The sequence below is a fragment of the Pseudomicrostroma glucosiphilum genome (genome assembly GCF_003144135.1).
Source record: "Pseudomicrostroma glucosiphilum strain MCA 4718 unplaced genomic scaffold BCV69scaffold_16, whole genome shotgun sequence".
NCBI classification, from domain to species: domain Eukaryota; kingdom Fungi; phylum Basidiomycota; class Exobasidiomycetes; order Microstromatales; family Microstromataceae; genus Microstroma; species Microstroma glucosiphilum.
This window is the reverse complement of record NW_020289928.1, coordinates 163,142-177,036: the sequence shown is the minus strand read 5'-3', so window position 1 is coordinate 177,036 and position 13,895 is coordinate 163,142. Positions and strand designations below refer to the sequence as shown.

The window sequence follows — 13,895 nt, the reverse complement described above, 5'->3', positions numbered from 1 at the left end:
CCGAAGCGATCGAGTGTGGGGTTCTAGACACGTCCGTTGCACATACCCAGTCCTCTTGGCGCTAGCCCCATCGCCTTTGCCCTTCACCGCACCGCTTTGACCTCTGCCCTCTCTTGCTCCTTTACACATCTACACGCACACACATACACAGGCCTCTTGTAAGTTGTACCTCGGAGTCCGGACCGGCTACATACGCAGCTGACAACGATCGGTTAGGATACGCCACACTGTCGCTCCCTCACAGACTGTCTGTGCTGTCCGCGTGACCTAGTCTGGTAATCCGCAAAGAAAGAGCAAGAAACAGCCTCTCTCCGTCCGAGCCGCACAATATGCCACTAAATCAGAACCTGAAGAGATTGACATTGCATGAGATTCATGAACCATGTGGGAATTGTGTGACAAAGCAGCAAATGTAGAATAGTATAGTGGCTTCATCGTCGTGGAGACTCAGCCGTTCCCCTCCTCGATCGATTGCAAAGAAAGCAACTCTGATTCTCACTCCCTCTGATCTCTCTTATGACACCCTGACCACAACCGCTCCAGGTTCCTCCTCGATACCACCCCTCGTGACGGGATCAAAGGCGCGCGGGGCGTCTTCAAATGGCAAGATACTCCTCAGTCGAGGACAAATATCTCCACTCTCAGCAACCGCCCTCACATTCTCCAATGCCTCTTTACAGTCTTCTGAATTCTCCAATCCAGTCCACTCGTAGCGGATATTCTTCTTGTCCTTTTTGAAAAAGGTCCGTCGAAGGGAACGCATGTGTGAGCGGAAGTTGGGATTGGCAGAACTGTGTTCGTCGCCGAAGCAGGTCACGAATTGACCATCGGAGGCAAGAATACGGCGAGAGGCGTCGTAAAGACGTCGTCCACCAATGGTGTCGATGACTAGGTCGAAGGAGGACTCGTGGAGAGAATTCATCGCCCATAGCGGCTCACCTACAACGACTTCATGTGCACCATTTGCCTCGCAAACGGCCAGACCATCACTGATCGAGGCAGGACATTGGGCGACCATGATGAGACCCAGGGAGGCACACTCCTGCATCGTCAGCAGCCCAATACCATCGTGGGCATTGAGGATGAGAATGCGAGCTCCCTTTGGCAGATGCACGCAGTGATTCTGGACGATCTGGTATGTCAGAACACCGGTAGCCGGTAGAGCTGCAATCTGCTCCACAGTCAAGCAGTCCTCGGGTGCCTTGGCGACAAGGTCATGATCAATGATCATGAACTCGGCCAGGGCTCCACACTTGCGGTTGGACTGAAGACCAAAGACCATGTCACCCTTGCGGAGGCGCTTGACCTCCCATCCGACCTCCATGACCCTACCGCAGAAGGATCTACCTGGGACCCAGCCGTAGGCAGAGTCAGAGCGAACCTTGTCTCGTAGGAGCATACGATCCATCTCATCAAGAGCGACTGTGATGATTTGCACCAAGATCTGGTGGCTACCAATCTTGCGGGGTGGAGGCGTGTGAGCAGACAGACTGAGTACAGTCAGTCCCAGCTCGTCTTGCAAATGCTCTGGCACAGCCTCAGCAGAGGATTGAGCCGGTCCATCTGAAGGGCGACCAGTACTACTGCTGCGAGCCTTGCTACCTCGCTTGTTCGCGAATGCTCCCGAAGACACAGAGATGGTCGCCATCGTTGTACGAGAGTAGAGGCGGTCATCAACTGTACTACTAGACGCAGCTTTGACGGGGTCCTGAGGGCGATAGACGGATCGAGACGTCGGCGCAGTTGGCAAGCTTGCGAGCGACATTGGGACCGAAGCTGCAGAGAAGCCCGACATGATAGACATCGGCCGCTGGGTGCCTCGAGGAGCGCCGTGGCCATCCACACTGCCTCCGTTTGCTGTGCCATACCTTGAACCGCCATACTCGCTTCCACCACCACCTCCGTGCCCCCCCTCGGAAGCAGCGTAGACACGATCGCTACCACTGACATGGGCCTCGAAAGCGAGCCTCTTCTTCTCCTCTGCTGTCATCCTAGAGCGTGGGACAGGTGGGTGAAGGTAGGTCTCTGAGGCTGCTCCATACTGGGTAACTCTTCCAATACTTGCCGAGTCGTCGTTTCTCAATGAGCCTGTGCTTCGTGAAGTCGGCGAGATAGCATCAACAGGGCTTGACATCTGAGCAGGGGTAGTGTACCCGCTTCCTCCGTAACCATTGACAGGGGAAGCAGACTCCCACTCATTGATGGCAGTCATGAGATGAGGACGACGATTGAGCTGCGTATTGCTAGACTGCGTCCTAACTCTTGCGGGCTGACGACGAGTGTCAGACACATCAGACGCAGCCATATTGGACACGCCATACATGTCAGATCTGCCGGCATTGCCGCCTGATGAGTCGCCAGAGCCACCACTACGAGCTGGCGAATCATCTGCGCCTACACTCGATGCAGCAGCAGAGCCCGCCCATGACCCAGTCGATGGAGGTGGCGAGATACTGCTGAGAGAAGCATTGTTGGGAAGTCTCAATGGCGACTGTTGACGTGGTGATCCGTTGTCTTTGGGAGGAACAGGCGGTTGTTGAAGATCTCGAGGAATGGCCGGGACAGGAGGCTGGTCCACGTGTGAGCCGCGACGAGAGGACGAATGACCACCATCGCTACTCGAGCTCCTTCGTGGACTGACACTTTTACGCGAGCTGGGAGTTCTCGGTGGCTTGGCATCGCTTGAAGCAGCGATGGTCTCTGCAGTCAGACCGGGAGGAAGTGTGAAGCCGTACGCTTCGGCAGCCTGCAGGATGCTACCCTTACGACGAGATGGTACAGCAGTCGCAGAAGAGACTCCAGATGCCGAGCTGGCGGATCGTGCCAGATCCGTGTTTGGACCATATGACATGTAGTTGCTTCCGTCCGCACCACTGATGACGGGAGGAGTGGGTGGGATGATATTCATCCCGAATTGAGGTTCGGGCTGTGGCTCGGGTTGGGTCGCCGGATGAGACTCGTACTGAGGCTCGGGTTGAGAAGCGTATTGAGGCTCGGCCTGAGGCATAGGCTGAGACTCGTACTGAGGCTCGGGTTGAGAAGCGTATTGAGGCTCGTACTGAGGCTCGTACTGAGGCTCGGGTTGAGGAGCGTATTGTGGCTCGATTTGAGCAGCATTCTCATCTTCGTGACCTTGCAGAGGGCTAGCAGACTCTTCTTGTTCTGCAGTCACGGCCTCTCCTCGCTCAACGTCATTACCCTCATAAGCCTGAGCAGGCTCATCAACGGCAGGCTCCTCTACACTGGCCACTGGAGCCTGTGGCGAAGCGAGATCGGTGGCAGAGCTGGTCACTTCATCAGCAGACTGGCCAGGCTTGGTGGGGTTTGATTCGTAGCTTTGACGACTGAAACTACTCTGCTGCGCGTCTGGCTCGCCTTGCGTCTTGACGAGGGAAGGAGTGGGCGAGGCAAGCGCCTCAGTCTCAGCAGGTGCAGGTGTCGCCTCCTCACTGATCTCCTTCTTCTTGCCAGAGGGAGAATCGGTGCCTGCGCTCTTGACTGCTCCCTTTGACTCCTTCTCCTCCTTGCGAGCAGCCTTCCTCGCAGCCTTCTCATTGAGCGAATCTCTCCTCGCCCTCTCCTTTTCTTCCCTCTGAGCAGCCTTGGCCTGCTTCTTCTCAGGGCTCTTCGTCGGGAAACTAAAGAGGGTATCGGCGAGAGACTTGGCAGGGCGGAGCTTCAGAGCCGACTTGGCCGGCGCAGGCTTGTCTTTCGAGCGCTGTTGGTCGCCTAGATCGATCGACTTCTTGGCTTGTGCGGGAGAGGATGGGTTGCTCGTGGCTCCAGTGGAGTAGAAGGCCTCTACGTTCGATCGCCCATCGACGGGTGCTTGCAGCTCCTCAGCTGGCGCTTTGCCCAAGGGAATGTCTACGCTGCCTATCTGTTTGAACCTGCTTGGTCGGAAGCGAGGCCGGTCGAGAACACTTTGACCCGCCTTCGCAGGCTTAGTGGGGGTAGTAACAGTAGACGTGGATGATCGTCCGCCCCAATTGGCCGGCGAGTCGGTAATGGCAGAAACGCTGGTAGGCACGACTTTCTTCGTGGGCTCGCTCGCGGGTTCGCTCGCAGGCTCTGCCTCAGTTCCATTCAGTGGCTTTCCAAGCCAGAGAGCAGCAAAGCTAGCGGCCAGACCACCGGCATCGCTCTGGACAGTCTTGTGATCTGCATCCACATCTCCTGCAGCCCTCCTTCGCCTGACTTCGCTGACAATCTGCTGTGCTTGAAGCTGCGCCCTAGTCGTCTCCTCTACCGAGACACCCTGAGCTCTCGCCTCTTCCTCCAAGGCAGCGGTCTTTCCGACCGTCTCCGTCGTGAAGTCCATGTTGTCAATGGCTAGCAAGACTTCTCCAAGGGAGGGCCCAAAGAAGTCGTCACCGACGCTCATGCTCCTCAGCCTGTTCTGCTCGACAAGAGCCCTCTTCTTCAGCTCCTCATCGTCGCCCGAAGCATTGCCATCAGAGTCTGAATCATCTTCGTGCAGCTTGATCCTCCGTGAAGAAGATTTACCGGTGATTTTAGAGCCCATGAAGTGTGAAAAGGCAAAGGAATTGGCCATTGAGCCGCTGGAAGACAGGCGCCTCGCCAGTGGTCTGCGAGTCGACTGCTCTGCAGTTCTGTCTGAATCCGCAACGCTAGCGGTATCAGCCTGGCCATCGATATCCTTGGCTTTGCCCTGTGCACTTCTCCGACCAGAGGGACTAATACCGTCTGCCGGATCCTCAACGCTCTCGTCACTGCTATCATCATCTTCGCCTGCAGCGCTCTCGAACTTGACGCCCTTCGGGCTGTCTTCCCGAGCTGCCTTGACAGCTTGTGCTGTCCTGACCGACGACGTCTCGCCATCTTTTCCGCTGTCATTGTCCACATCTCTCGAGTGATCACCCGAGTCGGACGAGGAAGACGAAGAATCAACCTCCTCGGTCACCGCTTTTCCAGTCTCGTCCGAGGCAGTTGCTCGGCCCAACATGGGAGCGGAGCCGTTTTGCTTGGACGGCGTGACAGGCGAGGAGGGGGCCGAAGTGAAAGCCTCGGATTGGGAGGAAGGGAGCGGCGGGGTCTGTGGTATCTTTAGAGCTTGGTTGACAGAGCTAGTGCGAGTAGGCAGTTGTGGGCGAGGCGTACTTGGTGGAGGAGACGTGGCAGTCGATGACTGACTCTTGGAAGGCGTCATCGGAGGCTTCGACGACTCTGCTACGGGAGCCACATTCTCGGGCTGGGGAGGCGGCTGCGGTTTGCCTGACATATTCCAAGCAAGGACGAGAGCGGGGGCAACGCCTCCGACCGCTGCCGTCGCTGATGATGGCGCTTGAGAGCGCTCTGCAGGCGTCTCTGTTGTGTTGGCTGATGCAGATGAGGCGGCAGCGGTGAGGTCCGCCGATGTGGGTTCTGACATACCGCTTAGCGAGGGAGCAGTGCCATTTGCAGACGCAGGAGCAGGCACCTCTTCCTCAACAGGCGCTTCTGTTGCAGCCGTGGCAGCAGAGACCACTGGTGCGACCTCTTCCTTTTCTGATCTCACTGGCACCTCGGGCTGCGCCTCGGGCTGTGAGCGCTGTTCAGACGCCAGGGTCTGCTCTGCAGCGGGGACGGGAGGTAGCGCGGGGGCGGGTGTGTTACCTTCCTGCACCACAGCAGCAGTCGCAGGTCGTGCTCCCACTCCAGCAAAGCCACCATTGGAGCTACTGCCCAGGCCAGCGCTTCTCTGTCCCGACGCAGCAAATGTGGCATACCTCGTGGGCGAATGAGGAGAGCTGCTGGAACCCTGCCGCGCGGGAGATCGAGGGAGATAGGTGCTTCGCGGACCTGGCCTCATCTCGTGGCCTCCCTCCGAAGAGCCATCCTCCTCCTCTTCTGCCAGAACTCCGAGAGTTTGCGGTCGTTCGTCCTCGGAAGAGGATGAGTTGTCTTCCGCATCGTCCTCTTCGGAATACGAGGAAGAGGAGTCGGAAGCAGGCTCCTGTGAAGACGTCTGAAGGAGGGGAGGCAGACGCTGCTGACCCGAAGGCTGGGATGCAACAGGTTCAACAACCTTGCTCGCCTGAGCAGGCTGCTCTTGAGGCGGCATGCTTTGCGCATTTTGCGACGCTGCGGATGGCTGTTGCTGCTGTGCTGGGGCCTGATATGTCGCCGGCGCAGGGGCCGTCTGCTGTTGCTGTTGTGTAGGAAGGGGGACCCTAGCCTGCGGGGGCGGTGACAGAGCACGCGCTTGAGGTGGCGGCGACATGGCTCTACTTTGAGGCGGGGGAGACATGGCTCGAGAAGCTTGAGGTGGGGGAGACATGGCTCGAGACTGAGGTGGAGGAGACATAGCCCGTGACTGTGGACCAGGCGACATTGCTCTTGCAAGAGGCACCGGTGTGGATGCTGTCGACCTTGGTCCTTCTGGGGACATCAGACTTGTCATCCCCACAATAGACCCAGGACGAAGATTGGTAGGTAGCTCGGGCACGAGAGAATCTTGCATGGCAATGGGAGCAATGCCTCCTACGACGCTAGTCGCTCTTGCGAGTAGATCTCCCCGAATCACGCCAGGATCTCTAGCGACTTGCTCAAATTGAGCGTCCTGCTGCAACTCCTTCTGCACTCGATTCAGTACAGTAGATCTCTGTGTGGGACCTGCTGATGAACCGACAGAGCCTGGAGCTCGACTCCAGGATCGGGCAATGTCGCGCTTCGCCATCTGCTTTGTAAAGTCGTCCCATCCCGAATCAGAGGCAGAGCTGGATCCTACCACGCTGCTGGCTCGTCGTACATTCGCCGAGCTCTGAGGAGCAGCCAGAGAAGGGCTGGGCAGACCCAGTGTAGAATGTCTGTTGCTACCGACACTGCCGGTCGAGGACAGATTCCGCCTGAGAGTGGGGGGCTGCTGACCCAAGGGAGCAACGCCCGATTGTAGCCTTCCCCCATTGGACATGGCCTTGAGCATGGCAGGATCATGTTGGGGCAAGGGCGGTGGTTTGGAGGATTGTGATGTTGGAGCTCCGAAGTCGCTTCGAGTACCCCTACGAGTGGGCAGGCTGCCGTACTGTCTTTGTTGCAGCGAAGCCAATCCGCCGTTGCGCTCTTCCGGTTCAACATCGGAAAAGACGCTCTCCCCAGCTACACTGCCTGCCCGACTCCTGGAGCCCTTGCCGAATCCTTTCAGACTGCCCGTTTCCCACCATCTCTTCTTAATGTAGGTTGTATTTGAACCGGCATTGGATGCGCGGTCATCCATCGGGGCAGTCCCATAAGAAGACTCTGATGTGTTCCGCACATGAGTCTTCTTCTTCCTGCCGAAGCGACTCCTGGTCGTTCCTTGGCTGTCAGCGACGGAAGAGGGAGCTGGCGGCGGCGGTCCGGTGGCATAAGTACGAGAGGGGCGATTGGAGTTTGCAGAAGACGAGGGAGGTGGGTTGTAGGCCCGAAGAGAAGAGGGGCCAGATGGGCGATTGGGTAGGTCTGTTGGACCTGACCATGTCTTTGATCCAGAGCCGCCCTTGGAGGACGAGGCTGATGCAGATGGCGCAGCTGGAGCGATGGGTTCCGGTGCGTACCTCTGACTAGGCCGCTGCAGGATAGAGTCCATAAACGTTCGCGGCATGATGAATAATGTATAGGGGGAGGTGACAGGATGCTATGGCGTGAGTAGCCTCTTTGGCAGAGGGTTTGCTTTGTGCCTGGCAGTAGAATCTGAGGTGACCGGGCCTATAGTGGTGTCACCTATGACGGAGCCTCCCAGGAGCGCGGTTCTGTATCTGCCGCGGCTTACGATGGTGGCCTTGAGCGCGAGGGCAACGCGGTGTGGAAGGAAGCCAAGGAGTAAGCGAGCACGCTAGTCGAAGTGTCCCCCTGGTGAATCAAAGAGGCTTCAGGAGGGGCAAGAGGGAACACAAGTGCAGACGTTGCGCAGCAATGAAAGCTGCGACCGAAGGCCGTCTGCTATCCCCCCCTTCGGAACTTCTTGGGGGATGGCCGAAGAGCGGCGAGACGAGACGTGCGATGCACGGGAGTCCGTGGGAGAAGGAGAAGGACACGATGAGTATGGTAGAGGGAATGTTCGGGAGATGATGTTAGGATGAGCTGTCCGAAAGAGAATCGAGACTAGAGCCTACTGCGAAGAAGACGGACGAGGTAGGCCTGCCCTCTGAGTGCTACGGGGATGGCTGCCTGGGATCTTTTGGGAAGAGATCTGGCTGCTGTGGCCCCGCTGCTGCTGCTGCTGCTGCTGCCCTTCCGCCTCCTCTGCCTGGCCCGGCTGGATGCCCGCCTCGCTTCTGGCGTCGTTGGCCCCCTTGGCCAGGCCAGACGGAGAATCAAGTCCATGCACCCACCCCCCCCCCCACCGGAAGCAAAGAGGGGGGGGAGTGGAGCGCGCATGAACAGCATCATCATACGCCTGAACCCTGTCAGGTCGACAGCAAAGGCACTCGGCCCCAGACAGCCGCCGGCCAAGCAGACTCCAGCTCCGACGCGCCATTCTCGATGACGGAGGCAGGCTCACCGGACCACAACCACCGACAAAGGGCGTGCAGCCAGCCAGCCCGCCAGAGCCAGCCACCGTCCGCCCCGACCCCCCCGATCATCGCCCCCACCCGCCTGCACTTGAAATTGGCAGATGCAAAAGCCGGAGACCAGACGAGACGAGCCGCTCAACGGCCCGGCAGAACGTGCCTCTGTCCCAAGGCACAACCCACACAACCCCCTGGACCCTAGCTCGCATAGGGAAGGACTTCGATCAGTAGCATCTCGGATGGAAAGCATGATGGAGACATTGTGGGTATCACTACTCCGGCGATCGATCAAGGACCCTTTCCCCTTCTGCCTTTGTACGCCTCGCTGCCTTGCCTCTTACAATTTCGCCTTGTCGCTCGCTTCCTCGGTCCCGAACTCGCCCCTCCTCTCATCGTCGTCCCGCGGCTGCTGCAGCTCCAGCAGGGTCATACGAGGCCGCACTCTGCGCTTCTTGATTGCCTGTGGCCCAGTAAAGGCCATCGTGATCAGCTCAGCATTACTCGGCTGCCCGGGTGCAACCAGGGAGAAGCTTGGCGTACGCGAGTAGGCGAGGGAGGCGCAGTGAATTAGGATGTCGCTGCAGGAAAGGCAAATAGATGAATCGAGGCGGACTTTGTCAGCCAATCTCGTGATACCTGACGTGGGATGAAATCTCTTTCGGACTGATTCACCTTGTCAAGCCTCGTACAGGGTTCCGTCGATCCCAGAATGTATGTCTCCTGCACCGCTTGTCGAACCATCTCACGTCCCTGCATGTGTGCCAGTCGGATGGGCCCGACACTTCAGACCATGGCATCGCGGCAGAAGTGGCTTCCTCCTCTTCGCTAGGTGGAGCGCCCAGTCTCAGGGCTAAGCGTAGATCAGCATCTGGACTGTGCTGCAGAAATGCTTTTAGTGGGAGTGAGAATATCCGCGACACTTCTTGCGGATTCAGGTGCGGCTGATGGAGGAAGGGGTCAAATGCAGCGCATACAGAGTCAGATATGCTGCATCGCTTCCACCTATGTCTGAGCTCCTCACCTTGATCATAGGGTCCAGCAGCAGTACGACGATCGGGGTTACTACGAGTTCGTTGGCCGACAGAAAGGGCTGTAGTTCGCACAACTTGCGCACCTTCTTGAAGTTGATTGGCAGACCGACCTGAAGAGGCATGGGCGGATAGACCTATAGTCAGAAATGATAAGACACTGCTTTGTTTACTTGAGCTCACCTCTTCCCATGCCTCGCGCCGCTACAATATAGGTACGAGCGGTGATCAGGAGGTCAGCGCTCCGCATAATGTGTGTCTCATCGAACGGGCGAAGGTCAGTCGTCTTCTTGGAGCGAACAACTCACCGCTGTTGCCTCGAGGTCTGCATCTGTCACTTCAAATCTCCCTCCTGGTATAGCAGTGTCACCACCGTGTGATCTGAGCTTTGAAGACCGCTCGGAGAGAACGACATACAGCTCCCTAAAGGATGGAAAGTGCGCCTGCGTTGTCAATGTAGGACTCGTCGCCGGCTGCAACCCATCCTTGAACAGTATATACGCACCCTTTTCTGCTACCGAAGATTCCCAACAATACGGCTGCCCTCCTGAAAGCGGGCACGGACTCTGGACATGGTTCGGTGGATGAATGGGGGACGTGCGAGGCGAGATTGCGGAGAGCCTGCAGGGACTCGTCTGTCAAGGGAGCCAAGTCTAGGGGCGTGTCCAGCTGTTCGGGCAATGATGAGCGTGATGAGGTGGGCATCGAACAGCAGAAAAGGAATGCGGGTAAGACAATGTCAAGAGTAAGGTGAACAGAGAGCGGTAGACGGACAGGCTGAAGGAAGAAGGAGAGGAAAGGAAGAGGAGACCGGAAGGGACCGAGCCGCCATTCCGTCTAATCATGGAATATCGGGTGCTCCGTGCTCAGCTGGGCTTGGATCCCCCGGCTCCTAATGAAGGGAGGTCTTACAGCCCTACGCACCTCCTCACATGCTTTTTACATCTCTGCCTCCCATACACTCCCCCCACAGCTGTCGTATCACCATCCCTGTAGCACTTACAACGGTCTCGTCGTTACCCCTCAACCTTCCTTGTCCAGGTCTCTCTCCTCCTTCCTCCTCTTACACTCGCCCCACGATGCCCCATCCGGCGGTCCTCGCGGGCTGTGTCATCGCCGGCGCAGCAACCTTTGTAGCCCTCGAAGTCGCCATCTTCCGTCCTTGGAGAGAAGAGCACGGCGAGGAGTTCGTCGCAAATGCTCAGAATCACTGGGGCAACTTTCGGAGAGAATGGGCTTCTGCGTTTGATGAGATGAATCCTATGGCTAAGCGGAGAGGTGGCGTAGATGAAGACTCGTTGAGGGAGATCGAGGCCTTCGAGATGGAGAGGCGCTTGAGGGAAGAAGAGGACAGACACTCAAGGCAAAACGACCGGTTAGACCAGACAGCCAGCGAGGGGCAGGACATGAAGAAGCGCTACGAGGCAGAGATGAGTGCTGGCTCCGAAGTCACGGGCTTATCTAGCCAGGTCGATCATCACTCCGATGGAGCTCTCATCAGACGACGCAGGGCAAGTGGTCATGCTGGCAGAGACTCTCTGCTAAGCTCCAACCACACCATTGGAGAGATCTCGCCTGTCATCGATCGTCACCCTGCGGTTGCTCGTCCCGAGACCGGCTTCTTCTCGATTGCGACAGACCTAGAGGGTGACGGCAGGGAGCCTCCTGCACCTCTCTCGCCTAGTCTGCACACATATCAAGCTACCAACTCGCATAGGAGTGCTAGTGAGGAGGAACGCAACTACTTGGAGGACGAGCTAGACGGCACCTTGAGCTTGACTTCCCTGCACTCGTCATCTTCGATGTCTCCGCGGATGCTCAGCGGCCGCTCTTCGCCATTCGAAGAGCACCTGACATCGCCGGGATCTCGATCGCGATCCTCCTCCGGCCGGTGGCAACATACTACCATCAACGGCAGCATCTTCGAAGAGCAAGGAAGCGATATTTTCACAGACGTAGCACAGACAGCAGGCGAAGGGGGCCAAAACGCAAGCGCGCTGACCCTGCCTAGCTTGTCATCGACTTACACAAGGTGGGAGGAAGCACTGAGTCCGTCTTCTGAGTCTCAGTTCGCTTGGACCGATGGAGGACGTAGCGATGAGTGGGAGAGACTGTCAGAGGAGAGATCGACGGGCAGCGAAGGTGGCAGTGAACACCGAGAAGAGTTGCAGAGGCGAGAGTAAGGCATGCTTTAGCACGTGCGGGGAAGGTCAAGAGACCGAGGTACACATGCATGTCCGTAATTCCTTTCGCTTCCGCACAACCACCTCCTGGTTCGAATCCATTCATCTAGTCTTTTTGCATTCCAAGATAGGTCAGGCCGGCGGCTGGGACCTCAAGGCACTGCAGCGAGGCGTCTCATGATGTCAAGGGGCGTAGTGGGTGCTCTGGCAAGGGTCCAGGCACGCCTCCTCGCCTGCTCTCTTGTCATCCCTCCACTCGCGTTTGAAGTCCGCTCTACGCCGACATATTTCCCGCACCACCCTCTAGTCAGTCCACCCATCCATCTCACCAGCCTCGCATAGCAACCATATCCCAGATTACACCTTGAGCAACATGACAGACAACACCAACCAAGCATCTTTCCTCGACCAGGCTAAGTCTGCTGCTAGTATCGCGGGCGGACACGTGCAGTATGCTCAGGGAGCTGCTGAGAGTGTGAGTTCGTGACCGCGGGTTGCACGTACCTTGCTGGACTCTTTGCTGATCGAGACTTCTGCTTGCAACACCGATCTCCCACTTCATACATGCCTCCTGTCTCACTGTCTCACTCTTCATCAACTTCCAACTCTCTCTCTGTTACGTCCCTCTCCCCTCATCTGACCTTCAGGCCATCGGCTCCACCACTGGCTCCGAGGCTTGGACCAACTCCGGCGAGTCAATAAAGAAGGACGCCGCCAACAACATCCGCGAGAGTTTCCAAAACGCCCCCGACGGCGGCAAGGCTGGCGAGCTGGCCCAGGAAGGTATGTGTCCGGTCTGTATGGATGGACTGCGCAGGGACTTTGAAAAGACAGACTGGACAGCAGTCACTGGTGGCAATTACAACTACAGTAGCTGATTCTACCCCTGTTCGCTCGCTCGGACTCTGTGGTTCTTTTCTTTGTTGATAGCTTGCCCGCAGACTGGTGATGGAGTAGGAGACAAGGCGGTCTGAAGCATCCCGTCAGTGTAGCAATGATATGACATTTGTACTCATTCGAGGAGGAGCGAGTGAGGGCTGTGAGAAGGCATCGAGTACACGCTTTCTCTGCTCTGCCCCCAGAGTGGTGTATATATTGTGGCTACAAATCTCTCTCTCCTCGACTCCTCTGTCGTCTAGTGGCCAAGATACCCGCTTTTCAAAATTGCGCTCCAAACGCTGTTTAACGCGGGCGACCCGGGTTCAATTCCCGGCAGGGGAAGATCCTTTTTGTTTTGCCGCGCCTGCGACGAAAGACGTGCGCGCCCTTTGCTCTTGTTGCACCTTTGCCCTTTGCTATTTACAATCAGCTCGAAAGCACTCGAGCTAACGAACGCGCCGCATGAAGTTGCCAAACACAAAATCTCGAGTGGAAAATGACATGCTCGAACAAACGAGGGTGCTCTGTTGCTGCGATCAACCCGCTACTGTTCTCGCCAAAGCATCAGTGATGAAGCAGAAGGGGCCTTTGCAAGCCGCAATGGGTATGGCTGCTCCTTGCAAAGTTTCCGGACTCTGTGGAAGTTGCTGTCGACCCCCAGCCACGATGGAGGTGCTCTTGAAGGGCCCACCAAACACATGAGGCTCGACTATATATGCCCAGATCTCGCCCGTGCATCTGGCAGAACCATCTGACGAAGCTGGACTTTGCTGATCATTACCTTTAGCGCACGCTGACCACACTCCCTGATCCAGCTCAAATGTGCCGGCTTACAGCTTTCGTTGCTCTTCTATGCCTGGTTTTCGCCACTTGCGGGGCGACTTTGCTTGCTTCCCCGCAGGTGGCAAATACGGAGCTGGCTCCACTTTCCTTACGAACGGATGAGACTCTCGACTCTACTCCTGCTCAATATGGCAAGGTACACAGAGATGCTGACAGGCTTTCGCAGAATGGATCACACGACGTAATATTCCCCACTGGACTGCAGACTTTGCATTCTCGAGCAAGCTCAGAAAAACCCGGGAGCTCTGTTCAGTCCGCCAATCGTGTTCTGTCTACCTCATCTAGCGGCTTGGGCGCTCCGGGGCCAGACGCCAGCAGATCTCCAGCGTCGACGATCCCCCCGCTCTCCCCTATTCGAACACGAGTCGTAGGGAGTACCTCTGGTCTCTCTTCCGTCAATACGCATCATCCAGGGTCGAACATCCCGAGCGCTGCCTCGCCACTTTCGTCCAACACGCACGGGTCTCAAA

General features: G+C 57.2%; 4 protein-coding genes and 1 non-coding gene across 5 annotated transcripts; 3 read left to right on the top strand and 2 right to left on the bottom strand.

The window, feature by feature from the left end:
- Positions 1-307: 307 nt before the first annotated feature.
- On the bottom strand, positions 308-7,737 carry BCV69DRAFT_73256 (hypothetical protein). The gene has a single exon (XM_025495486.1). The coding sequence runs from the start codon at positions 7,580-7,582 to the stop codon at positions 515-517; it is 7,068 nt and encodes a 2,355-aa protein (XP_025345585.1). The 5' UTR covers positions 7,583-7,737; the 3' UTR covers positions 308-514.
- A 957-nt stretch (positions 7,738-8,694) lies between these two features.
- Positions 8,695-10,325, bottom strand: BCV69DRAFT_285050 (hypothetical protein). The gene is made up of 5 exons (XM_025493257.1): positions 10,026-10,325; positions 9,829-9,943; positions 9,704-9,724; positions 9,514-9,633; positions 8,695-9,433 (listed from the first exon to the last, which is right to left on the bottom strand). Exons 1-5 carry the CDS (start codon positions 10,223-10,225, stop codon positions 9,161-9,163), a joined length of 729 nt encoding a protein of 242 aa, XP_025345584.1. The 5' UTR covers positions 10,226-10,325; the 3' UTR covers positions 8,695-9,160.
- An 80-nt stretch (positions 10,326-10,405) lies between these two features.
- BCV69DRAFT_285049 (hypothetical protein) lies at positions 10,406-11,813 on the top strand. Its single transcript, XM_025493256.1, has one exon. It carries the CDS (start codon positions 10,600-10,602, stop codon positions 11,701-11,703), a length of 1,104 nt encoding a protein of 367 aa, XP_025345583.1. The 5' UTR covers positions 10,406-10,599; the 3' UTR covers positions 11,704-11,813.
- A 240-nt stretch (positions 11,814-12,053) lies between these two features.
- BCV69DRAFT_285047 (hypothetical protein) lies at positions 12,054-12,750 on the top strand (the record flags this gene model as incomplete). Its single annotated transcript, XM_025493255.1, has 2 exons — positions 12,054-12,178; positions 12,351-12,750. Coding segments are annotated over exons 1-2 (329 nt in total), but the record flags the coding sequence as incomplete, so codon positions are not given.
- Positions 12,751-12,827: 77 nt separating this feature from the next.
- BCV69DRAFT_t43 lies at positions 12,828-12,924 on the top strand. Its single transcript has one exon. It is a non-coding gene; the product is annotated as a tRNA-Glu (tRNA).
- Positions 12,925-13,895: the final 971 nt, after the last annotated feature.

Coding starts and splice junctions, on each gene's coding strand:
- BCV69DRAFT_73256 (XM_025495486.1), bottom strand. CDS start 7,582: ATGCCGCGAACGTTTATGGACTCTATCCTGCAGCGGCCTAGTCAGAGG.
- BCV69DRAFT_285050 (XM_025493257.1), bottom strand. CDS start 10,225: ATGCCCACCTCATCACGCTCATCATTGCCCGAACAGCTGGACACGCCC. Junction 9,944..10,025: donor ATCTTCGGTAGCAGAAAAGG/GTGCGTATATAC, acceptor TCCATCCTTTAG/GGAGCTGTATGTCGTTCTCT. Junction 9,725..9,828: donor CAGACCTCGAGGCAACAGCG/GTGAGTTGTTCG, acceptor CCTATATTGTAG/CGGCGCGAGGCATGGGAAGA.
- BCV69DRAFT_285049 (XM_025493256.1), top strand. CDS start 10,600: ATGCCCCATCCGGCGGTCCTCGCGGGCTGTGTCATCGCCGGCGCAGCA.